This window comes from Pistacia vera, unplaced genomic scaffold, assembly GCF_008641045.1.
Source record: "Pistacia vera cultivar Batoury unplaced genomic scaffold, PisVer_v2 Contig528, whole genome shotgun sequence".
Classification (NCBI taxonomy): domain Eukaryota; kingdom Viridiplantae; phylum Streptophyta; class Magnoliopsida; order Sapindales; family Anacardiaceae; genus Pistacia; species Pistacia vera.
In genome coordinates this window covers 89705-106418 of record NW_022196366.1, presented here as the reverse complement: position 1 = coordinate 106418, position 16714 = coordinate 89705, and the positions used below count along the sequence as shown (strand labels likewise).

Below are 16714 nucleotides of genomic sequence, written 5' to 3'. Positions count from 1 at the left end.
ATTTTAAATCGAATGTTTTTAAAGGGACATGGGTGAGATTATCTTGGAATGAGCATATGAATTAAAGGAGTGATGAAGATGCAAGACTTATTAAAAGAGTCAGAACCCACATGTTCTTCATGTAAGTCAAATTTCGAGGACGAAATTTTTATAAGGAGTGGAGAATTGTAACCCCCGCACTGCTTTGTGTTCATGAATGTTGTATATAATTATGCATTGGTATGACTCTTGCATGTGTTCTCATTTTTTTATTTTGGACGAATGAAAAGATTTTGTTGGTTGGTTGTGATTTCCTGATTTGAGTTGAAAAAGAGAAATCCAGTTAATTTGGTGAGACTGATTTGTTTGAGTGATAATAGAAGCGTTTTGGTTAATTGGAGTGTGAAATGGTTTGTGTTGAATGTTTACTCTTGATTTGTCAATTCAATCACTTGAGTTATAAAATTTATGTTTGATGTATCTTGTGATAATTGGTGGTTGGTTTGGAAAGGGATGATTAGTCCAAGTTCCAGAATGTACCATGCCTCGGCACTATGCCACGGCACCAAAATATGCAGAATTTCAATATAGTCCCAATGTATTAAATCCTTTCACTTGAACCCAAAAAAAAGTTCTAAAACTTGCAGTTCACCCCCCTTTTTCACACATTCCCAACAACATTTCACTCAACTCAAATTACCAATATGGAATAGTCATCCCTTTCCAAACCAACCACCAATTATCACAAGATACATCAAACATAAATTTTATAACTCAAGTGATTGAATTGACAAATCAAGAGTAAACATTCAACACAAACCATTTCACACTCCAATTAACCAAAACGCTTCTATTATCACTCAAACAAACCAGTCTCACCAAATTAACTGGATTTCTCTTTTTCAACTCAAATTAGGAAATCACAACCAACCAACAAAATCTTTTCATTCGTCCAAAATAAAAAAATAAGAACACATGCAAGAGTCATACCAATGCATAATTATATACAACATTCGTGAACACAAAGCAGTGCGGGGGTTACAATTTATTAGTTACAAAGTGATAAAATTACCAAAATATCCAAGCTTCTGACAATAATTACAAAGGGCCCCAGGGTATATTTGCCAACTAATTTTATTTTATGCATATTACAAATAGTTGCAAAAACTCATGTATAGCAACTAAAATGTATTTAGTTGCTAAAAGTTGATAAAATTTTTTGGCTCCCACTTTCCCAGTAAAATGAAAAAATGATATTTTAATTTGTGACTAAAATTACTGTTGCGTAACTAATTAGTTAGTTACAAATTATCTTCTTTTGGCAACTAAGATTTTAGTTGCCAAATGTATAGTAAATTCTACAAATCAATTTGGGCGTCCCATGTTCTCGCTTGAAATAAATTGAAATTTTGGGTATGTTATTTTGGCAATTAAAGATATAGTTGTTAATAGGATTTTTCGCGACCAAAATGTTAGCCACTAAATATTGTTTATTAAAGGTGATATATACTAATACTACTAGTAAAGAAAATCAATTAGTTACAAAAGGTTTAGATATCAGAATTTTGATTGTGGCAACTACAATATTAGTTGCAAATTTTGTTTTTTTTGGCAACTACTTAAATATTAGTTGCTATTGATAATTTACAAAACATGAAAGTTACAAATGGTGACTAAACCTGGTTGATACAAATGACTAATTAAATAAATAAATGGCTATGTTTTTAGAAACAATTACTAAAAGCCCAACCTATGCAAACCCAAACTTAAAACCAAATCCCTAATACACCAATTTCTCTATTCTTACCTAAGTCATCTTCTTCTCCATGCACTCTTGTATCCAATTTCCCTCATCACTTTACCATCTCCTTCATTTTACTTTTGCCGCCTACATCACCCCATTAAAGGTAACTCTTTTTATTTTTATGTCAAAACTCATTCTTTTAAAGATGGTATTTCAGTTTTATTGTTTGATTTTTAATTCGTTTTTTCACAACATTTGCTTTAATTTGTTTAAGCATATGTTGTTTGTGATGTTCCTAGATGGATGGCAAAACCGAATTGGATTTTTAGTTATTTGGGAAACCGGTTCGGTTTTAGTCCATAAAAATACAGAAAACCAAATTTCCGATTTTATTAAAAAAATTAAAAAGTAAACAATTTTTCCTTAAAAATTTAAAAGTAAACAATTTAAATTAAAAAGTCCCTAAATCTAAAATTAAAGAAACTCAAAACCCCAAACCCGGTTTCATTAAAAAAAAAANGATTCAGTGATCGATCTTTTATCACCGATCCAAAATAATGGATGTTACAAGAATATGGAGCTTTGGCTAAATTGACTCCTCGAGACTACAAGAAAAAGTACTTTTTGCAACCAATTTTGTTGCAACTAAGCAAAAATAGTTGCAGATACCCTACATTTAGTAACTAAATTCCAATAGATAGACTAAAGGGAAATAAACTTCTAAGGCCCATTTATTCTCACCTTTAGCATTTAAAATTAATATCCTATGACTAATTTGATTTGTTGCCGAAAATATCACATTAGTGACTGATTTATTTGGTTGCCGATTCTTGTGTTGTAAATTTTCCTAGCATTACAACACAATTGACAATTACAACAAGAGATTCCACAACTAAAATTATGGTTACAGAAAACAATTATTTGTAACTACTGAATAATTGCTAAATTAGATGTAAATATTTATTAATTACTTCGTAACTATTTTTATTAGTTACAAAGTGATAAAATTACCAAAATATCCAAGCTTTTGACAATAATTACAAACGGCCCCAAGGTATATTTGGCAACTAATTTTATTTTATGCATATTACAAATAGTTGCAAAAACTCATGTATAGCAACTAAAATGTATTTAGTCGCTAAAAGTTGATAAATTTTTTTGGCTCCCACTTTCCCGGTAAAATAAAAAAATAATATTTTAATTTGTGACTAAAATTACTATTGCGTAACTAATTAGTTAGTTACAAATTATCTTCTTTTAGCAATTAAGATTTTAGTTGTCAAATGTATAGTAAATTCTACAAATTAATTTGGGCATCCCATGTTCTCGCTTGAAATAAATTGAAATTTTAGGAATGTTATTTTAGTAATTAAAGTTATAGTTGTTAATATGTTAGCCACTAAATATTGTTTATTAAAGATGATATATACTACTCGTAAAGAAAATCAATTAGTTACAAAAGGTTTAGATATCAGAATTTTGACTGTGGCAACTACAACATTAGCTGCAAATTTTGTTTTTTTTGGCAACTACTTAAATATTAGTTGCTATTGATAATTTACAAAACATGGAAGTTACAAATGGTGACTAAAACTGGTTGATACAAATGACTAATTAAATAAATACTATGTTCTTAGAAACAATTACTAAAAGCCCAACCTGTGTAAACCCAAACTTAAAACCAAATCCCTAATGCCCCAATTTCTCTATTCTTACCCAAGTCCTCTTCCTCTCCATGCACTCCCTGTATCCAATTTCCCTCGTCACTTTACCATTTCCTTTGTTCTACTTTTGCCGCCTATATCATCCCATTGAAGGCAACTCTTTTTATTTTTATGTCAAAGCTCTTTCTTTTAAAGATAGTATTTCATTTTTATTATTTGATTTTTAATCCGTTTTTCCACAACATTTATTTTAATTTGTTTAAGCGTATGTTGTTTGTGATGTTCCTAAATGGATGGTAAAATCGAACTGAGTTTTTAGTTATTTGAGAAACCGATTTGGTTTTAGTCCATAAAAATACAAAAAACCGAATTTCCAATTTTATTAAAAAAATTAAAAAGTAAACAATTTTTGAAAGAAAATTTAAAAGTAAACAATTTAAATTAAAGAGTCCCTAAATCTAAAATTAAAGAAACTCAAAACCCCAAACCCGGTTTTATTAAAAAAAAAAAAAAAGTTAAACAATATAATTTTGCCCAAAATTCAAATTGTTTGAACTCTTAAAATATTATAAAAAAAAAAAAACTCTAATTAAATTCGCCACGCCATCCTCACTATCTATACAAAGGGTAATGTTATGGGTACTAACGGATTTTACTAACCAGTGTACTAACTTAAAGCATAGCACGGGTACCGTATACATAGTATTGGTACTATGTATGATTTTAATAAAGGTTAATACACTGGTTAGTAAAATCGTTAGTTCGTACAATATTATTCCTATACAAAATCCCCACCGCCGACGACGCAATTTCTCTCCACTTCTCCACTCCGTCCGCCTCTTCTTTTCCAATTTTTGTCTGAAATCCTTGACTCTCTAATCAAAATCAATCCAAGTGTTAGTGTGCCCGAGTTCGAATCTCGCCAGATCAGACGGTGAAGATGGCGTCCGACGCTGCTATGGAGAAGATGCAGCTCCGTCGAAGCTACCAAAACATGTGGCACATAGGCCTCTTGGGCTCCATTAAAAAAGACACTCCTTGTATGTTTTCTAGTTTTTTAATGTCCGTGTATCTGTTTTATAACATTTAGCGTAATTTTTCTCCCCTAATTTATTTTTTGGCGCTTATGTTAATGTGCAGATTGCTGCTTTGCGGTTTTCTGGTGAGAAATTTATATCTTCATTTTTTATTATTATTAATTGCGGTTATGGATCTGTTAATTATCAGCTGAATTTTGTGATAGTCTAGGTTTTATTTTGTTTGATAGAATTACAATTTGTGGTTATTATATATGCTAATTTAGGTTAAATTTGTTTAACTTATTCTTAACTTAATTATATATAATTTGTTTAACCTATTAAAGCATGCCATTCCCCAGGTAATCTGTAATTGCTATTGCCAAATGTTAACTTCTCTTCCTTTCCTTTTCTTCTTCTTTCAATTGAGAATCTCGCCAAAATTTGAGTCTTGATAAATAATAAAAATTACATGTTAGCCACGTGGCACAATCCTCATTTGGAATACAAGAATGCCGGCAGAATCCTTTTACAGCACAACAACTGTTTCACACTTGTCTCCTACTGCCTAACGTCTCTTAAGAACAAGTCCAAACATCCTACATCTACAACTCCAAACACACCTTCCTTTCCGGCTGTACCCCTACTTACCATGCTCAATATGAAAGTTAAAACTCACTTAAAACACCTTCTTACGAGGATACATCTGTAATTCCACTCAACCAATATTATCCCCTGTAATTCGCCGGCCAAGTGTATATTTATCTACTTTGCCGCCACTTTCAAATGTTTGTTTTTCTTCTGATCCCTTTTCAAACTAAACAAAACCTTTTATATAAATCTCTCTTATACATCTCTCTCTCTGTTTCTGAAAGAGACAATGAAAGACGTTAATGAAACACTACTCACCGATCAATCCCTCAAGCCAAGAAGGCCAAAATCAAGAGAAGTTAGCTCAAGATTCCTCTCTCCAAGCTCAACACCGTCGCGTGATATGGGGATCCCATCTTCAAACCAAGTTCTCTCTCCACTCCTCTCAGTAAAACCATCAACGCCACCTGATGCTCGAAAGCATCGAAGCCTTGATCAAGACTCTGCCGGGGGTTTCATTCGGGGCCTTTGGCCTTCTTCCACTACTACTTCTCAGTCATCCAACAAAAATATTGGCACCCTTGCGGAGCATCTGGGAAATGAGAGATTGAGAGACTATCTTGACCGAAAAACTGATGAGAAATCATCTTATTCTAGCGTTTTCTCACTTAGTAGACAAAGAAGTTGCAGTGAGTTTAGTAGGCTTGAGAATGAGAAAGAGAAAGAGAAGGGGAGTGCGAAAGAGAATCATAGACCATTTCTTGGAGGGTCAATGAGGTACACAGGAAAGTTAAAGTTTCCAGGAAAATCTTCCTCGTCATCTTCTTCATCCAATTCTTTGTCAAATAATTCAGGTATTTCTAGAAATTAATTTAAATCCCTAAACAGGGAAAAAAAAAAAGATTGTACTCATATAAGATTTATTTTAAATAAAAATACTGAAATAGATTTAGGAAAACTGCTCTAAATTCTCTGAAATAGTTAGAGAATTGTAAACAAACCCTACAAGTTCGAAAAAATTCTTGCAATCAATTTTTTTGACTGCTAAAAGTTAGTAGCAAATTACTCATCTCAAAACTTTTCATCCTTAGATTCAGTTCACATCAAGAACAAAATATATTATTCTAATTTTCTACAGGTATTGTTCCTGGAAGAATGTCTGTTGATGAAAATGCTCTGTATAGAAAATCACATAGACGATCAGATCCTTTGATGGACAATCTTGAGTCAGAATCAGAGTGTAGTGACATATGTTCAACTACGGATATTAGCTCTCCAGGGATGGGTAAAGGTTCCTCTCACTCTCGAAAATCTGGTAGAGATGTTTCTTCGAAATATTTGCAGGATGTACCTAATAGACCCAGAAGATTGAACTCAGATTCGAATATACCTGTATCATTAGACAGTTCTCCAAGGTTGAAGAAATTTACAATAAAAAACGCAATCAAGAGAGCTAATTCTTTAACTGGGTATGGAAGTGCAACATCACAATGGGCGTTGTCTCCAGGGCGATCAGGTTCGCCTCCTATGTCTGTAGAGAGTAAGCAGAGGCCAATGTCATTCTCTAGTTTGAAGCCGCCAAGCAGTCCTTCCAGGGCCAAAGGTGTGGAGAAATTGCTGAATATGGGGTTAGACTTGTTTAAGAGCAAGAAAACTTCATCGTCACCTCTGGGATCTGGTGATGTGGAGACTGGACATCGGCTGAGAATGCTTCAAAATCAGTTGATGCAGTGGCGATATGCGAATGCTCGAGCTGATGCAGTGAAAGAAAAGATGACTAATCAAGTGGAGGTATCTGTAATTCTGTATGATTAGTGTTTGCTAAGTAATATTTAGTAATATTGGGCCTTCAAACTTGATTTGACTCTAGGGAGATCGGACTTTGACCCTATAGCTTGTATAGTTAAGCTATTATTAAATTCAAAGTAATCCTCAACACAAGAATAAGGCTGTGAGTATGCATTGCCATGTCTAGAAAACCATCAGTTCTGTAGCAAATTTTGATAATTATAACTTCTTGAAGAAAACAGAATACAAGACCAGCAAAAGTTCATATGTATGACATGTCCCCGCCCAACTCATTCAACAACTTAATGATCTGATTAACTGACATTGAGGGATACATTTCAATTACTGAAAAATTAAGTTGGAATGAGATGACATTGTTACATTATCAGCTTATATAGTTTTAAATTTGAGTAGGAGTTTGTCTTATATTACTCTATCATGGTTTTGCAGAACAATTTGTTGTGTGCATGGGATACCATTACAAAGTTGGGACATTCAGTGCTGCATAAGAAGTTACAGCTTCAGAAGGAAAAGCTTGAAATGAAGCTAGACTTTATACTCATGTCTCAAGTAAGTAACAAACTCTATTTGATGACAACTTTACTGAGATATATCATGTTGATTAAGATGTGTTAATTGGAAAGAATGATTTTTATGCACAGACTGACTTGTGATCACTTGTATATAGATTAAGCCATTGGAATCCTGGGGTGATATGGAAAGACAACACCTATCAGCAGTTTCCATGATGAAAGAGTGTTTGCATTCTGTTGTTTGCAAAATACCTCTTACCGAAGGAGCTAAGGTAGGCGAACGAAAACCTGAATTCGTGAGCTGATTGCGAATCATTAGCGCCCTAAAAGTTTGATTCTTATGACTAACAAACTAAGCTTGTAGGTGGACCCCCAATCTGCTTCCATTGCAATTCGACATGCATTAGATCTTACAGCTTCCATCAAGTCAATACTATCTAATTTTTTGCCATCAGTAAGTTGTTTATATAAAGCATTCGAAACAATGACTTGAATACTGCATTTGTTTAACTTACCCTCAAGCTTTTTTGTTTACAGGTTGGGAAGAATATTTCATTACTTTCAGAGTTGGCGGATACAATTGTATAAGAGAAGTTGCTCATGGAGGAATGCCTTGAACTTTCTAGGAGCATAGCTCTGCTAGAGGTAATAAACAGAATCTTCATAACTTGCATTCTATTTAATATGATGCTGCAGCTGTACAGATTTGTATTCTTTACTTGTATATATAAAATATAATTTTTCCTTTGTTCCATAATAAATATGATAAACTGGTTGCAAAGTTTTAATATAATATTCCTTGTGATTATATAATGGACAGATGGAAGAAAGGGGTTTGAAATGTTATATTATTCAATTGAAATCATGTCAACAACTACAGCAGCAGCAAGAAGAAGAAGAAGAAGAAGAAGAAGAAGAGATCCCTTCATAGCTTCTGGCAATGGTTTAACAATATTAGGAGGATGCACACGGAATTATAGTAGATGATAAAACAAAATTGAGGTATGATAATTAGAACTTGAAGATGTAATCTAGATTTGATCGTGATCCATAGGCCTGTAGGATAATGGTAGAAATTGTCAATTACCAACTAATAATTAACTGTTTTCAGAAAAGAATTAATTGGCTTTTATATATGGGATAAAGTTATGTGATTCACAAATAAAATCATTGATTGACAGGTTTATCATAACTCATAAGATATATTTATGAAAGACAAGTTGTCTATGAGTGACAGATGACAAATTGAAGCTATTCTACAGAGAAATACATGAAAAATTCTTATTCTAAGTGAAGTATATATCCAAGTTCAGATATTGTTTGTGTTATGTTGATCAATTTCTCATTATTCCCTTGATCCCTATCTCTACTTACAATTGGCATAGATAGCAAAGCTCGTTCCATTTACCTGTGTTAAACAACTATGTATATCATGATCAAATATAAAATCCTTTCTGAAATTAATATCTCTGGAAAGAGTTTGTTGAGCTCCATCTTGATCGTGTATCACAGTGAAAATGGCAAGAAAATCTTCCGTCCGAGATTATATTAATTCATTGAAAGGTAGAGTCTGACAGGCATGTTCCGTTATGATGTACCAACAGTTTAACACAGAGAAGAATGAATGAGTCTAAGGCTTAATCTTTCAAGATCATGCAGACAAGCTTGAGATTATCTTAGTTGAACTTATTACTTTGTCTATGAACTATAAAATCAAATAATAAACAGTGTTAAAATTTTCTTGCCATATAATTAATCCTTTTATATGTGAAACAAACGTGCTTTTGTGTAAGGTTAGGCGACCAATTAATACAAGTTATTTATTCTAAATGTGCTAGCAGGAATTGGCTTATCAAACTAATCAAAGGGATATCTTTGATCGAGGGCTGAGCACGTCTGCCTTGAACTTTCAAATAAAGAAATAGAAATGATTTAAAAATTCATTTAATCTAAGTATAGTAACAGGACCCTTAAATTATCTGATTAAGATGAATGTTAGACCAGGTCAAATCCAATTCTAGAAGTAACAGTAGTTTTACGAAGGATAAATTGCCATGTGGCAAAATGCTCCTCCTTTAACGACCGTCCCTAGGTTAATTTGGCCGGTCAAAATGAAATAATCACTGTAAGCCTCTAACCAGTAACCAGTCCAAGCCTCAATTATTTTCATACCTACCCGACGTGAAACCATTGCTTCTCTTGATGAAGGCTTTGCTTTTGACACCTTCTCTACTTCTCCCTCCAACTTTCCATGGAGAAGAAACCCACAACCTATTAGTACATAAATCAAGAGAAGAAGAAGAAGAGCAACAGCAAATAATTAGAAACACCGAAAAGGTCCCTTTGCTCCGGGGGCATTCTGTTTCCCCCTAATTAAATACTTTATTTTTTGATAGGAAAAAAAAGAAAGAAAGAAATAAAATGAACGATCTTATTTCAAGTTCGTTCAAGCACCGGGTTCCTTTAGACCTGGAGGCTGGAGGTGAGGCTGGAAAAGAGACAACGAATCTTGATAAGTTCTTTGAAGATGTAGAGAATGTCAAAGATGACATGAAAATCGTAGAGAAGTTGTACAAGAGATTACAGGAATCAAATGAAGAGAGTAAAACTGCCCACAATGCGAAAACCATTAAAGAGGTTCGATCACGAATGGACTCAGACGTTGAGCAAGTCCTAAAACGAGTGAAAGTGATTAAGGCTAAGCTAGAGGCACTTGAAAAATCCAATGCAGCTCAAAGAAAACTTCCAGGGTGTGGTCCAGGCTCATCCGTAGATAGGACCAGGACTTCGGTTGTTGCTGGTTTAGGTAAGAAGCTTAAAGATTTGATGGATGATTTTCAACAATTTAGGGCCAAAATGACATCTGAATACAAGGAAACAGTTGAGAGAAGGTATTTTACTATAACTGGACAGAAAGCAGATGAACAAATGATCGAAAACTTGATATCAAGTGGTGAAAGTGAAAATTTCCTTCAAAAGGCAATTCAAGAACAGGGTCGTGGGCAAATTATGGACACCATTTCAGAGATTCAAGAGAGGCATGATGCTGTGAAGGAGATTGAAAAGAATTTGATTGAACTTCACCAGGTTTTTCTGGACATGTTTGCACTGGTAGAGGCACAAGGACACCAGCTCAACGACATTGAGAGCCACGTAGCGCATGCGAATTCGTTTGTAAGGAGAGGGACCCAACAGCTGGAGGTGGCTAAGGAGACCCAGCAAAGCAGCCGAAAATGGACTTGCATTGCCATAATGCTAGGCGCTGTTCTCATTGTTGTTATTCTTTTTCCAATTTTATTCCAGGTTTTACTTCATAAGAAGTAGCGTTATCAATGTCCCGTTTGTTTTCAAGACCAAAAACAGTTTCCTGTTTTCTGATTCTTTGGGCAAGGTTGTTTCATAGAGAAGTTCTCTCTTCTTTAATCTTTTTAAATTCATTGTACGCTTAGAAAAGTTGTTTGTTTTACAAAAATGAAGTACTTTTTGAATGTACAATAAAACCATTTCCCATTTTTTCAACAAGATATTCGAATTACAATAAACAATTAATCTGATGTATCAATTCAATAATGTTTCTTAAATTGTCTAATATTTTACCTAGTTAACCCATAACCCAGTTTGCATGTTCATAGTCATAGATGACTTCAGATTGGTCAAAGAATTTTGATAGCCTCTCAATTCTCTAGCGCTTGAAAATTGAAAGGGCGCAGGAAAACGCAAACCTTTCAGCCGTTTTGTATCCTCCAAAACGCATGTCATACTCACCGTTTTAACCTCTTCAATAAGTTGACCAACCTAGCCAAAATCGAACGACGGCGTTTTAGCTCGCTTCTTGAGGGCATTACATTAATATTCTCCTTCTCTTCTATTTCCGTCGTCTCATCGATCTTCACCTAGCAACAGTCGAAAAGCTCGGAGCCATGGCTACAATAGTAGCTCGTCAAGCTGCATCGACACTAGCTCGACTTTCCTCTTCCAGAATATCGGCTCAAGCCGCTTCTCTCATTCAACGGCGCGGCCTTGCCGGCGCTGCTGGTAATATATATTAGTCAAACACGCCGTTGTTGATGTAGATTTATGCATATTAAATATCTCTGTTGCGTCTCAAACTTACATGGAATCCCGATCTAATTTATTTACTACGAAGGTTATATAGACAGCGTTATGGTTCATGATTCTTCTTCTTCCGATTTACCACAGATCACCACGGCCCGCCAAAGATTAATTGCTGGCAGGAACCAATGAGCCCCTCTAAGTGGAAGGAAGAGCATGTAAGTATTTTTTTTTCATATATATTTTTTTCTGTATTATCAGGTGTTTAGTGGAGTATAGGTTTGTTGTTATTTTTTTGCAATATTAGTTTTGATGAACAATTTTTTTTTTTTTAAGTCAATATGAGAACAAACCAGCGAAAATGCATTCCAGAAAAAAAATTAAATAAAAAATTTCAAAATCTTTTAGATAATGAAATTTGTATATTTCTGGCTTTTATTTATTTATTTGGATGCGGAAAACTGAAAATGATATAGAAAAAGGTACCAAATGCACCATTTTCTTTTTGCTAATTGTAAACTTAGAGTTTTACTGAGGAGTAGAGGAGACATATATGTTGGGAAAATAACAGTAGTTACCGGAATTTTTTCCTTTGCAGTTTGTACTTGTCTCATTATCTGGTTGGGGCCTACTCTTCTATGGAGGATACAAATTTTTTACTGGAGGCAAAAAGGAGGAAGAGGTAATTCTGTAATATTTTAACGGCAAACATGCATAATCTGGCCTAGCATCAGCAGCTTTAGAGCGTCAAACATTTTTCTTTTCAAATTTAAATGAATGGTCTTTGTAACCGTTTCCATCATTTACCATGCTACCACAGTACCAGTCGTCATATAGACAATATATGTGTGGCAATAAATTGAAACATAATGCTTCAGAGAGTAATGTCCTACCTTGGCCTAATAACATCGTAAGCATCCAATAATGTAGAAAAAAGGTCATACATGGTCAAAATACTCACAATCTTTCCAACTCATAATAGTGTATGCATATGTGATATAGAAATTAAATGCAGTTATGCTCGTCATGTCTATTTCTATATGGTTCACCATATTTCAAAGGAAGCTCCTTTATAGAGGTGAAACCTTATGTCTTAGGTCTCTTACACTCGTAGGTCAGAAAACGTGTATATGGTATGAAATTATGAATCAATATCCTGCGTAAATATGCTTTAAGACTCTTCCTACTGTATACAAGACATTGTTTTAAAATGAAATAATGTCCTATGCAAATCAACTTTTATTTTTTTTCAATAAGATGAGCAATATATCCCATTGTTTATTGGTAAAGAAAAGTGAATTGATTGACAAGTTTAAATTTGAGAGTTTTCTAGTCCGACTTGTAAAAGTGGTCGAAATAATGTTTTGGGCAATTCGAATGTTAGCTTGGATGGGCATTAATTTGTAGAAAGAAGTATGAAATATTTAAATGGCCAAACTGAGTGGCCAAGGATTTTTGTATCAATTTACTACAGATCTATGACTCTCTGATACAGTAACCTAACATTTGTATTGTTCTGGTGCTTTAGGATTACAACTTATTCTTTTTTTTTTTCCATCTATTGACAGAAACTGGTTGACGCAGCACATTGAGTTTTGGAGCAAAATTCCTGGTAATAATGTGCATTGATTGGAGCTTTAATCCCTTCAGATTTTCTTTCCTGCTAGCCAGTGTTTGATTTTTTCTTGGAGATTGAAGATATTTAAACTTGATGGGTGGTTGCTTTGTTGGAGACAATTAACCAATTTCATGTGCTCATCATTTCCAAGCAATTTTAAAAATCTTTTGTTCTAATAATGAGAATGGCACTCAATTCTTTTTAATTTATTGGCTATATCTGACCATGCTGACTTTTTTGAATTGTGATGGTAGACATTCCCACCATTGGTTGTGAACTGTGATCATACATGCATTACATGGAAATAACATTGGACAAATCTTGCTATTTGAAGTGATGACCAGATAGCTATTTTTTTTTTTTCAAAATTATTTGTTACTATCCAAACGAGATGCCCCTCACAGGTTTGCGTGTTCCATACATAAATTCAACTTAGTAGAACCGACTCTGGGAGCACTAAATACTATGTGAAGTCTCGTTTTACCCATTTTGCAGCAGCAAGGGCTGTATGCCTGCATATTCATTTTGACATATGTTTACCTCTTTGTTTGGTGCGAGTGCCAAGATTAGACAAACATGAGTTCTAGCATAAGTACATTGAGAAAAGGAGGTTTTATTTACCTTGACTTCCCTTGGCATGGTTGCATTACTGGTCCTTTCATCATAATGTTGATGGACATGGTGCTCTTTAGTTATTCACCTAGTCCTCTAACTCCAGTAGATAGCATAAAAACATGTTATTGAATGGAATTGCATAAACACAATGTTCTGAAACATACAAGAAAGGATAAGAAATCATTTGGTTGCAGCCTCGATTCCAAATTCAGTCCCGTCCAAATGGAAATCAAAACAATCTTTTTTACTTGCCCTCATAAAAATTTTAAGGAAATTAACAAACATTTCATAATCGAAAGGTATGCAATTTGATTGATAAGCAAACACAAAACACAAAAGATAAAAGATATTTAGCTTTATCTACCATCACCAATACAAGCACACCGGAAGTGAGAAAAGAAAAAAGCAAAAATACATTTTAAAATTGAGTAATATTATCTTTACAAAGAAGCATATAAAGAATTATACAAAGAGTCAAATCTAACCTTTGAAATTCATAATTGCCTTTTTCTCTTTTTCTCTTTTTTCAATGGTTGGATTTGACTCTTTGTATATCTCTTTGTAAGGCTAGTATTACTATTTCAAATTTAGTAATCAGTTAAAATTCGGAGTCGTCTGTTTTCGCCTTGTACTCTTCTTTACCCTCCTCAAGGTTGGAATTGGATTCCCTGTCAGAATCACCATAAGAAGTTGATTCAGCCTCTTTTTCTTGCATATCTCCAACCTCCACTTCGTCTGTCATTTCAGGTTTGTTGTCGTCTTTTACTTGTTTGCCTATGTTTTCTTCTTCATTGTTGTTCCCGCTGCTCATCTTTTGTTTGGTGCCACCGGCTTCTTCGTCTTCTTCTGGTTGCCTGAATTCATCTAGTTTCTGTTTTTCAGCATAACTTGAAATTTTAGTGGAATCATCATCAGCGGTTGTATTCCTCCGCAATTCCACGTCTAGAGAATTATGGGGCTCCAACATTACATTTTCTTGCTCCACCTGCAATTTTTGTGGCTCAGCCTTCACATCTCTGTTTTCCAGATATTCAGAATCCACTGCCTTTCTTACTTCCTGTAGATTTTCATCCGCTGCTTTTGTCTCTCCTTTTCTTATTCCGTCATTAGAAATTTGACTTTCTCTCTTGCTCAATTCATCTCGATCAAGTCTATGAAATCTTCTGCTCATTCTCGGCAGTCGTCTATTGTAGTCAGCATCTCTGCTTCTAGCAAGCATTCTCCATCGCTTTCTCTTCGTTCTACCCACATGACCATGTTTCCCTCTCAATCTTGGACCAGCGTCAATTCTAGAATCTAGAGTCTCTAACTTCTTCCCACCTTTAGAATTCGTTTGAACTTCCTGGCTCTCATCTTGAGAATTGTCTGCTTTTCCTACCACCCGATGTTTGATAATTTCGCTTTCATTACCGTCTCTTTCATCACTATTTTTCTCTTCTAGTTTTGAAACATTTTCATCAGCATTAACAATTGCCTCCATTGAGTTTGTGATGTTTATTTGCTTTCCTACATCCGAACCACTTTCATCGACTCCGTTCTTAGAATCTTCTTCTTGAGAAGTTTCATGCTTATACCACTGTTCAACTGTCTTTTCACTTCCATCTTCAACTCTTGTTGACTTCTCACCATTTATTATATTAGTGTATTTACTTGACTCTCCGTCCTTCTCTTTACTCAAACTCAAATTTGATTTATCCTTCTCAGACATATTTATAGAGACTTCAATAGGGAATCCAAGACGGAGCTTCAAATCCTCAATTTCAGCTTTCTTTTGCTTCAAGCTTTCTTTTAGAGCTGTCAGTTGAGAGATTTCCTTAGCTGAATCTATTTCAGCTTCTCTCCGCATTTTGATCTCATTCTTCATCTCCTCCAATGCAGACTTCAAGGTTCTTTGTTCATCTTTTAGGGAATCAATTGTAGATTGCGTCTCGAGGAGCCTTCTGTCAAGCTCCATCTTTTGGGTACTGAGGGTGTACATCTTTGCTTTCATCTCTTCGTTCTTGTTCTTCACATCTCTGTTATATTCCCTTTCCTTCTGTGTGAACAAAAAGTGATGGCAAGCATTAGTTTTTCGAAATTGAGGCAACAGTTTACACCTAAAGCATTGTACTAGATGCAGTGAAGATTGATGATACCCAGTGTTTTAAAATATCCATAAATCTTGTGAAATATTCCCATATGCAAATCTTGTAATTCTCTTTGTTCAGGCAGAGAAATAGAATCACTTTTTTCTTTTATTGTTAATGACTTCTTTACCAGATTCTTAAATCAGAATTTTTTGGATAATCCACTTGGGGTGAAGCGCCCTAGTTATGATTTTTAATTTTATTTTTCTGTCTACAGATCGTATACATTGAGAAACACAATTCACCCTTTGAATCCAATTACTGAATGAGATTTTCTCCTCCAGCATTGAGATTTGAGAAATTTGACTCTCCACTCCTATCCACACCATAGAAAATAACCCAAAAAAAAAATGAAGATTGAGAATCCAACGGATAATTTGGATCTATGATATTCAACATGATTTGAACTAAATTTCTTTCGCTCCATAAAATCACAATTCGAAGCAGAGGGTTCCAATTTAAAATATGATAGAGACCATAACATTGACCATTTTGGCTTGATCAGAACCAAATAATAAAGATTTTCTGTAAAGAATAAAAGCTTATCCTGGAGATAAAAACAAATGTAAAAAAAAATTGTTGCATGATGGTTCATAGATGGCATGCAAATAGGCTGACACGTAAAACTGTAAAAAAGTAAACATGCATGCAAGGGATGGCATTGGTAGAGAAGAGAGAGAAACGTAGGGAACCTGCAAGAGAAGATGAAGGGAAATGAGCTCATGGTCTTTTTCTTTGACCAGGAGGTTGAAGATGCGTTTCTCCCGGAGCTTGTGCAGAACCATTACTCCAAACAATGCAGCTCCAAATGCCAAAAGCAACATTAACCCGTATGGTCTTCCTCTGTTGCTACTATTCATTACTTTGTGAGATCCAACCAGGGCCATTTTTTTTCTGAGGTCAAACAAACTAAGAAGAAAGAAACAATGTGTATATAATAAGTCTTTGGTTTTCTATGTTAGAGGAGAGTGTAGGGGTTGCTTGTCA

General features: G+C 34.5%; 4 protein-coding genes across 4 annotated transcripts; 3 read left to right on the top strand and 1 right to left on the bottom strand.

The window, feature by feature from the left end:
* Nucleotides 1-4163: 4163 nt before the first annotated feature.
* LOC116107120 (QWRF motif-containing protein 3-like) lies at nt 4164-8489 on the top strand. Its single transcript, XM_031393423.1, has 8 exons — nt 4164-4427; nt 4528-5848; nt 6133-6785; nt 7233-7352; nt 7471-7587; nt 7680-7769; nt 7853-7960; nt 8136-8489. Exons 2-7 carry the CDS (start codon nt 5284-5286, stop codon nt 7901-7903), a joined length of 1596 nt encoding a protein of 531 aa, XP_031249283.1. The 5' UTR covers nt 4164-4427; nt 4528-5283; the 3' UTR covers nt 7904-7960; nt 8136-8489.
* Nucleotides 8490-9736: 1247 nt separating this feature from the next.
* Nucleotides 9737-10694, top strand: LOC116107164 (syntaxin-125-like). The gene has a single exon (XM_031393469.1). It carries the CDS (start codon nt 9737-9739, stop codon nt 10637-10639), a length of 903 nt encoding a protein of 300 aa, XP_031249329.1. The 3' UTR covers nt 10640-10694.
* A 437-nt stretch (nt 10695-11131) lies between these two features.
* LOC116107131 lies at nt 11132-13212 on the top strand. Its single transcript, XM_031393440.1, has 4 exons — nt 11132-11350; nt 11516-11586; nt 11967-12050; nt 12937-13212. The coding sequence occupies exons 1-4, from the start codon at nt 11236-11238 to the stop codon at nt 12958-12960; spliced, it is 294 nt and encodes a 97-aa protein (XP_031249300.1). The 5' UTR covers nt 11132-11235; the 3' UTR covers nt 12961-13212.
* A 987-nt stretch (nt 13213-14199) lies between these two features.
* On the bottom strand, nt 14200-16614 carry LOC116107141 (SAFB-like transcription modulator). The gene is made up of 2 exons (XM_031393451.1): nt 16420-16614; nt 14200-15636 (listed from the first exon to the last, which is right to left on the bottom strand). The coding sequence occupies exons 1-2, from the start codon at nt 16612-16614 to the stop codon at nt 14200-14202; spliced, it is 1632 nt and encodes a 543-aa protein (XP_031249311.1).
* Between the last annotated feature and the right edge of the window lie 100 nt (nt 16615-16714).

Bases quoted from the DNA above. Each gene is read 5' to 3' on its own strand.
- LOC116107120 (XM_031393423.1), top strand. From the start codon at position 5,284: ATGAAAGACGTTAATGAAACACTACTCACCGATCAATCCCTCAAGCCA. The intron at 6,786-7,232 runs GTATCTGTAATT...ATGGTTTTGCAG, and splicing joins AGATGACTAATCAAGTGGAG to AACAATTTGTTGTGTGCATG. The intron at 7,588-7,679 runs GTAGGCGAACGA...CTAAGCTTGTAG, and splicing joins CTCTTACCGAAGGAGCTAAG to GTGGACCCCCAATCTGCTTC.
- LOC116107164 (XM_031393469.1), top strand. From the start codon at position 9,737: ATGAACGATCTTATTTCAAGTTCGTTCAAGCACCGGGTTCCTTTAGAC.
- LOC116107131 (XM_031393440.1), top strand. From the start codon at position 11,236: ATGGCTACAATAGTAGCTCGTCAAGCTGCATCGACACTAGCTCGACTT. The intron at 11,587-11,966 runs GTAAGTATTTTT...TTTCCTTTGCAG, and splicing joins CTAAGTGGAAGGAAGAGCAT to TTTGTACTTGTCTCATTATC. The intron at 12,051-12,936 runs GTAATTCTGTAA...ATCTATTGACAG, and splicing joins GAGGCAAAAAGGAGGAAGAG to AAACTGGTTGACGCAGCACA.
- LOC116107141 (XM_031393451.1), bottom strand. From the start codon at position 16,614: ATGGCCCTGGTTGGATCTCACAAAGTAATGAATAGTAGCAACAGAGGA. The intron at 15,637-16,419 runs GTTCCCTACGTT...TTGTTCACACAG, and splicing joins CCCTTCATCTTCTCTTGCAG to AAGGAAAGGGAATATAACAG.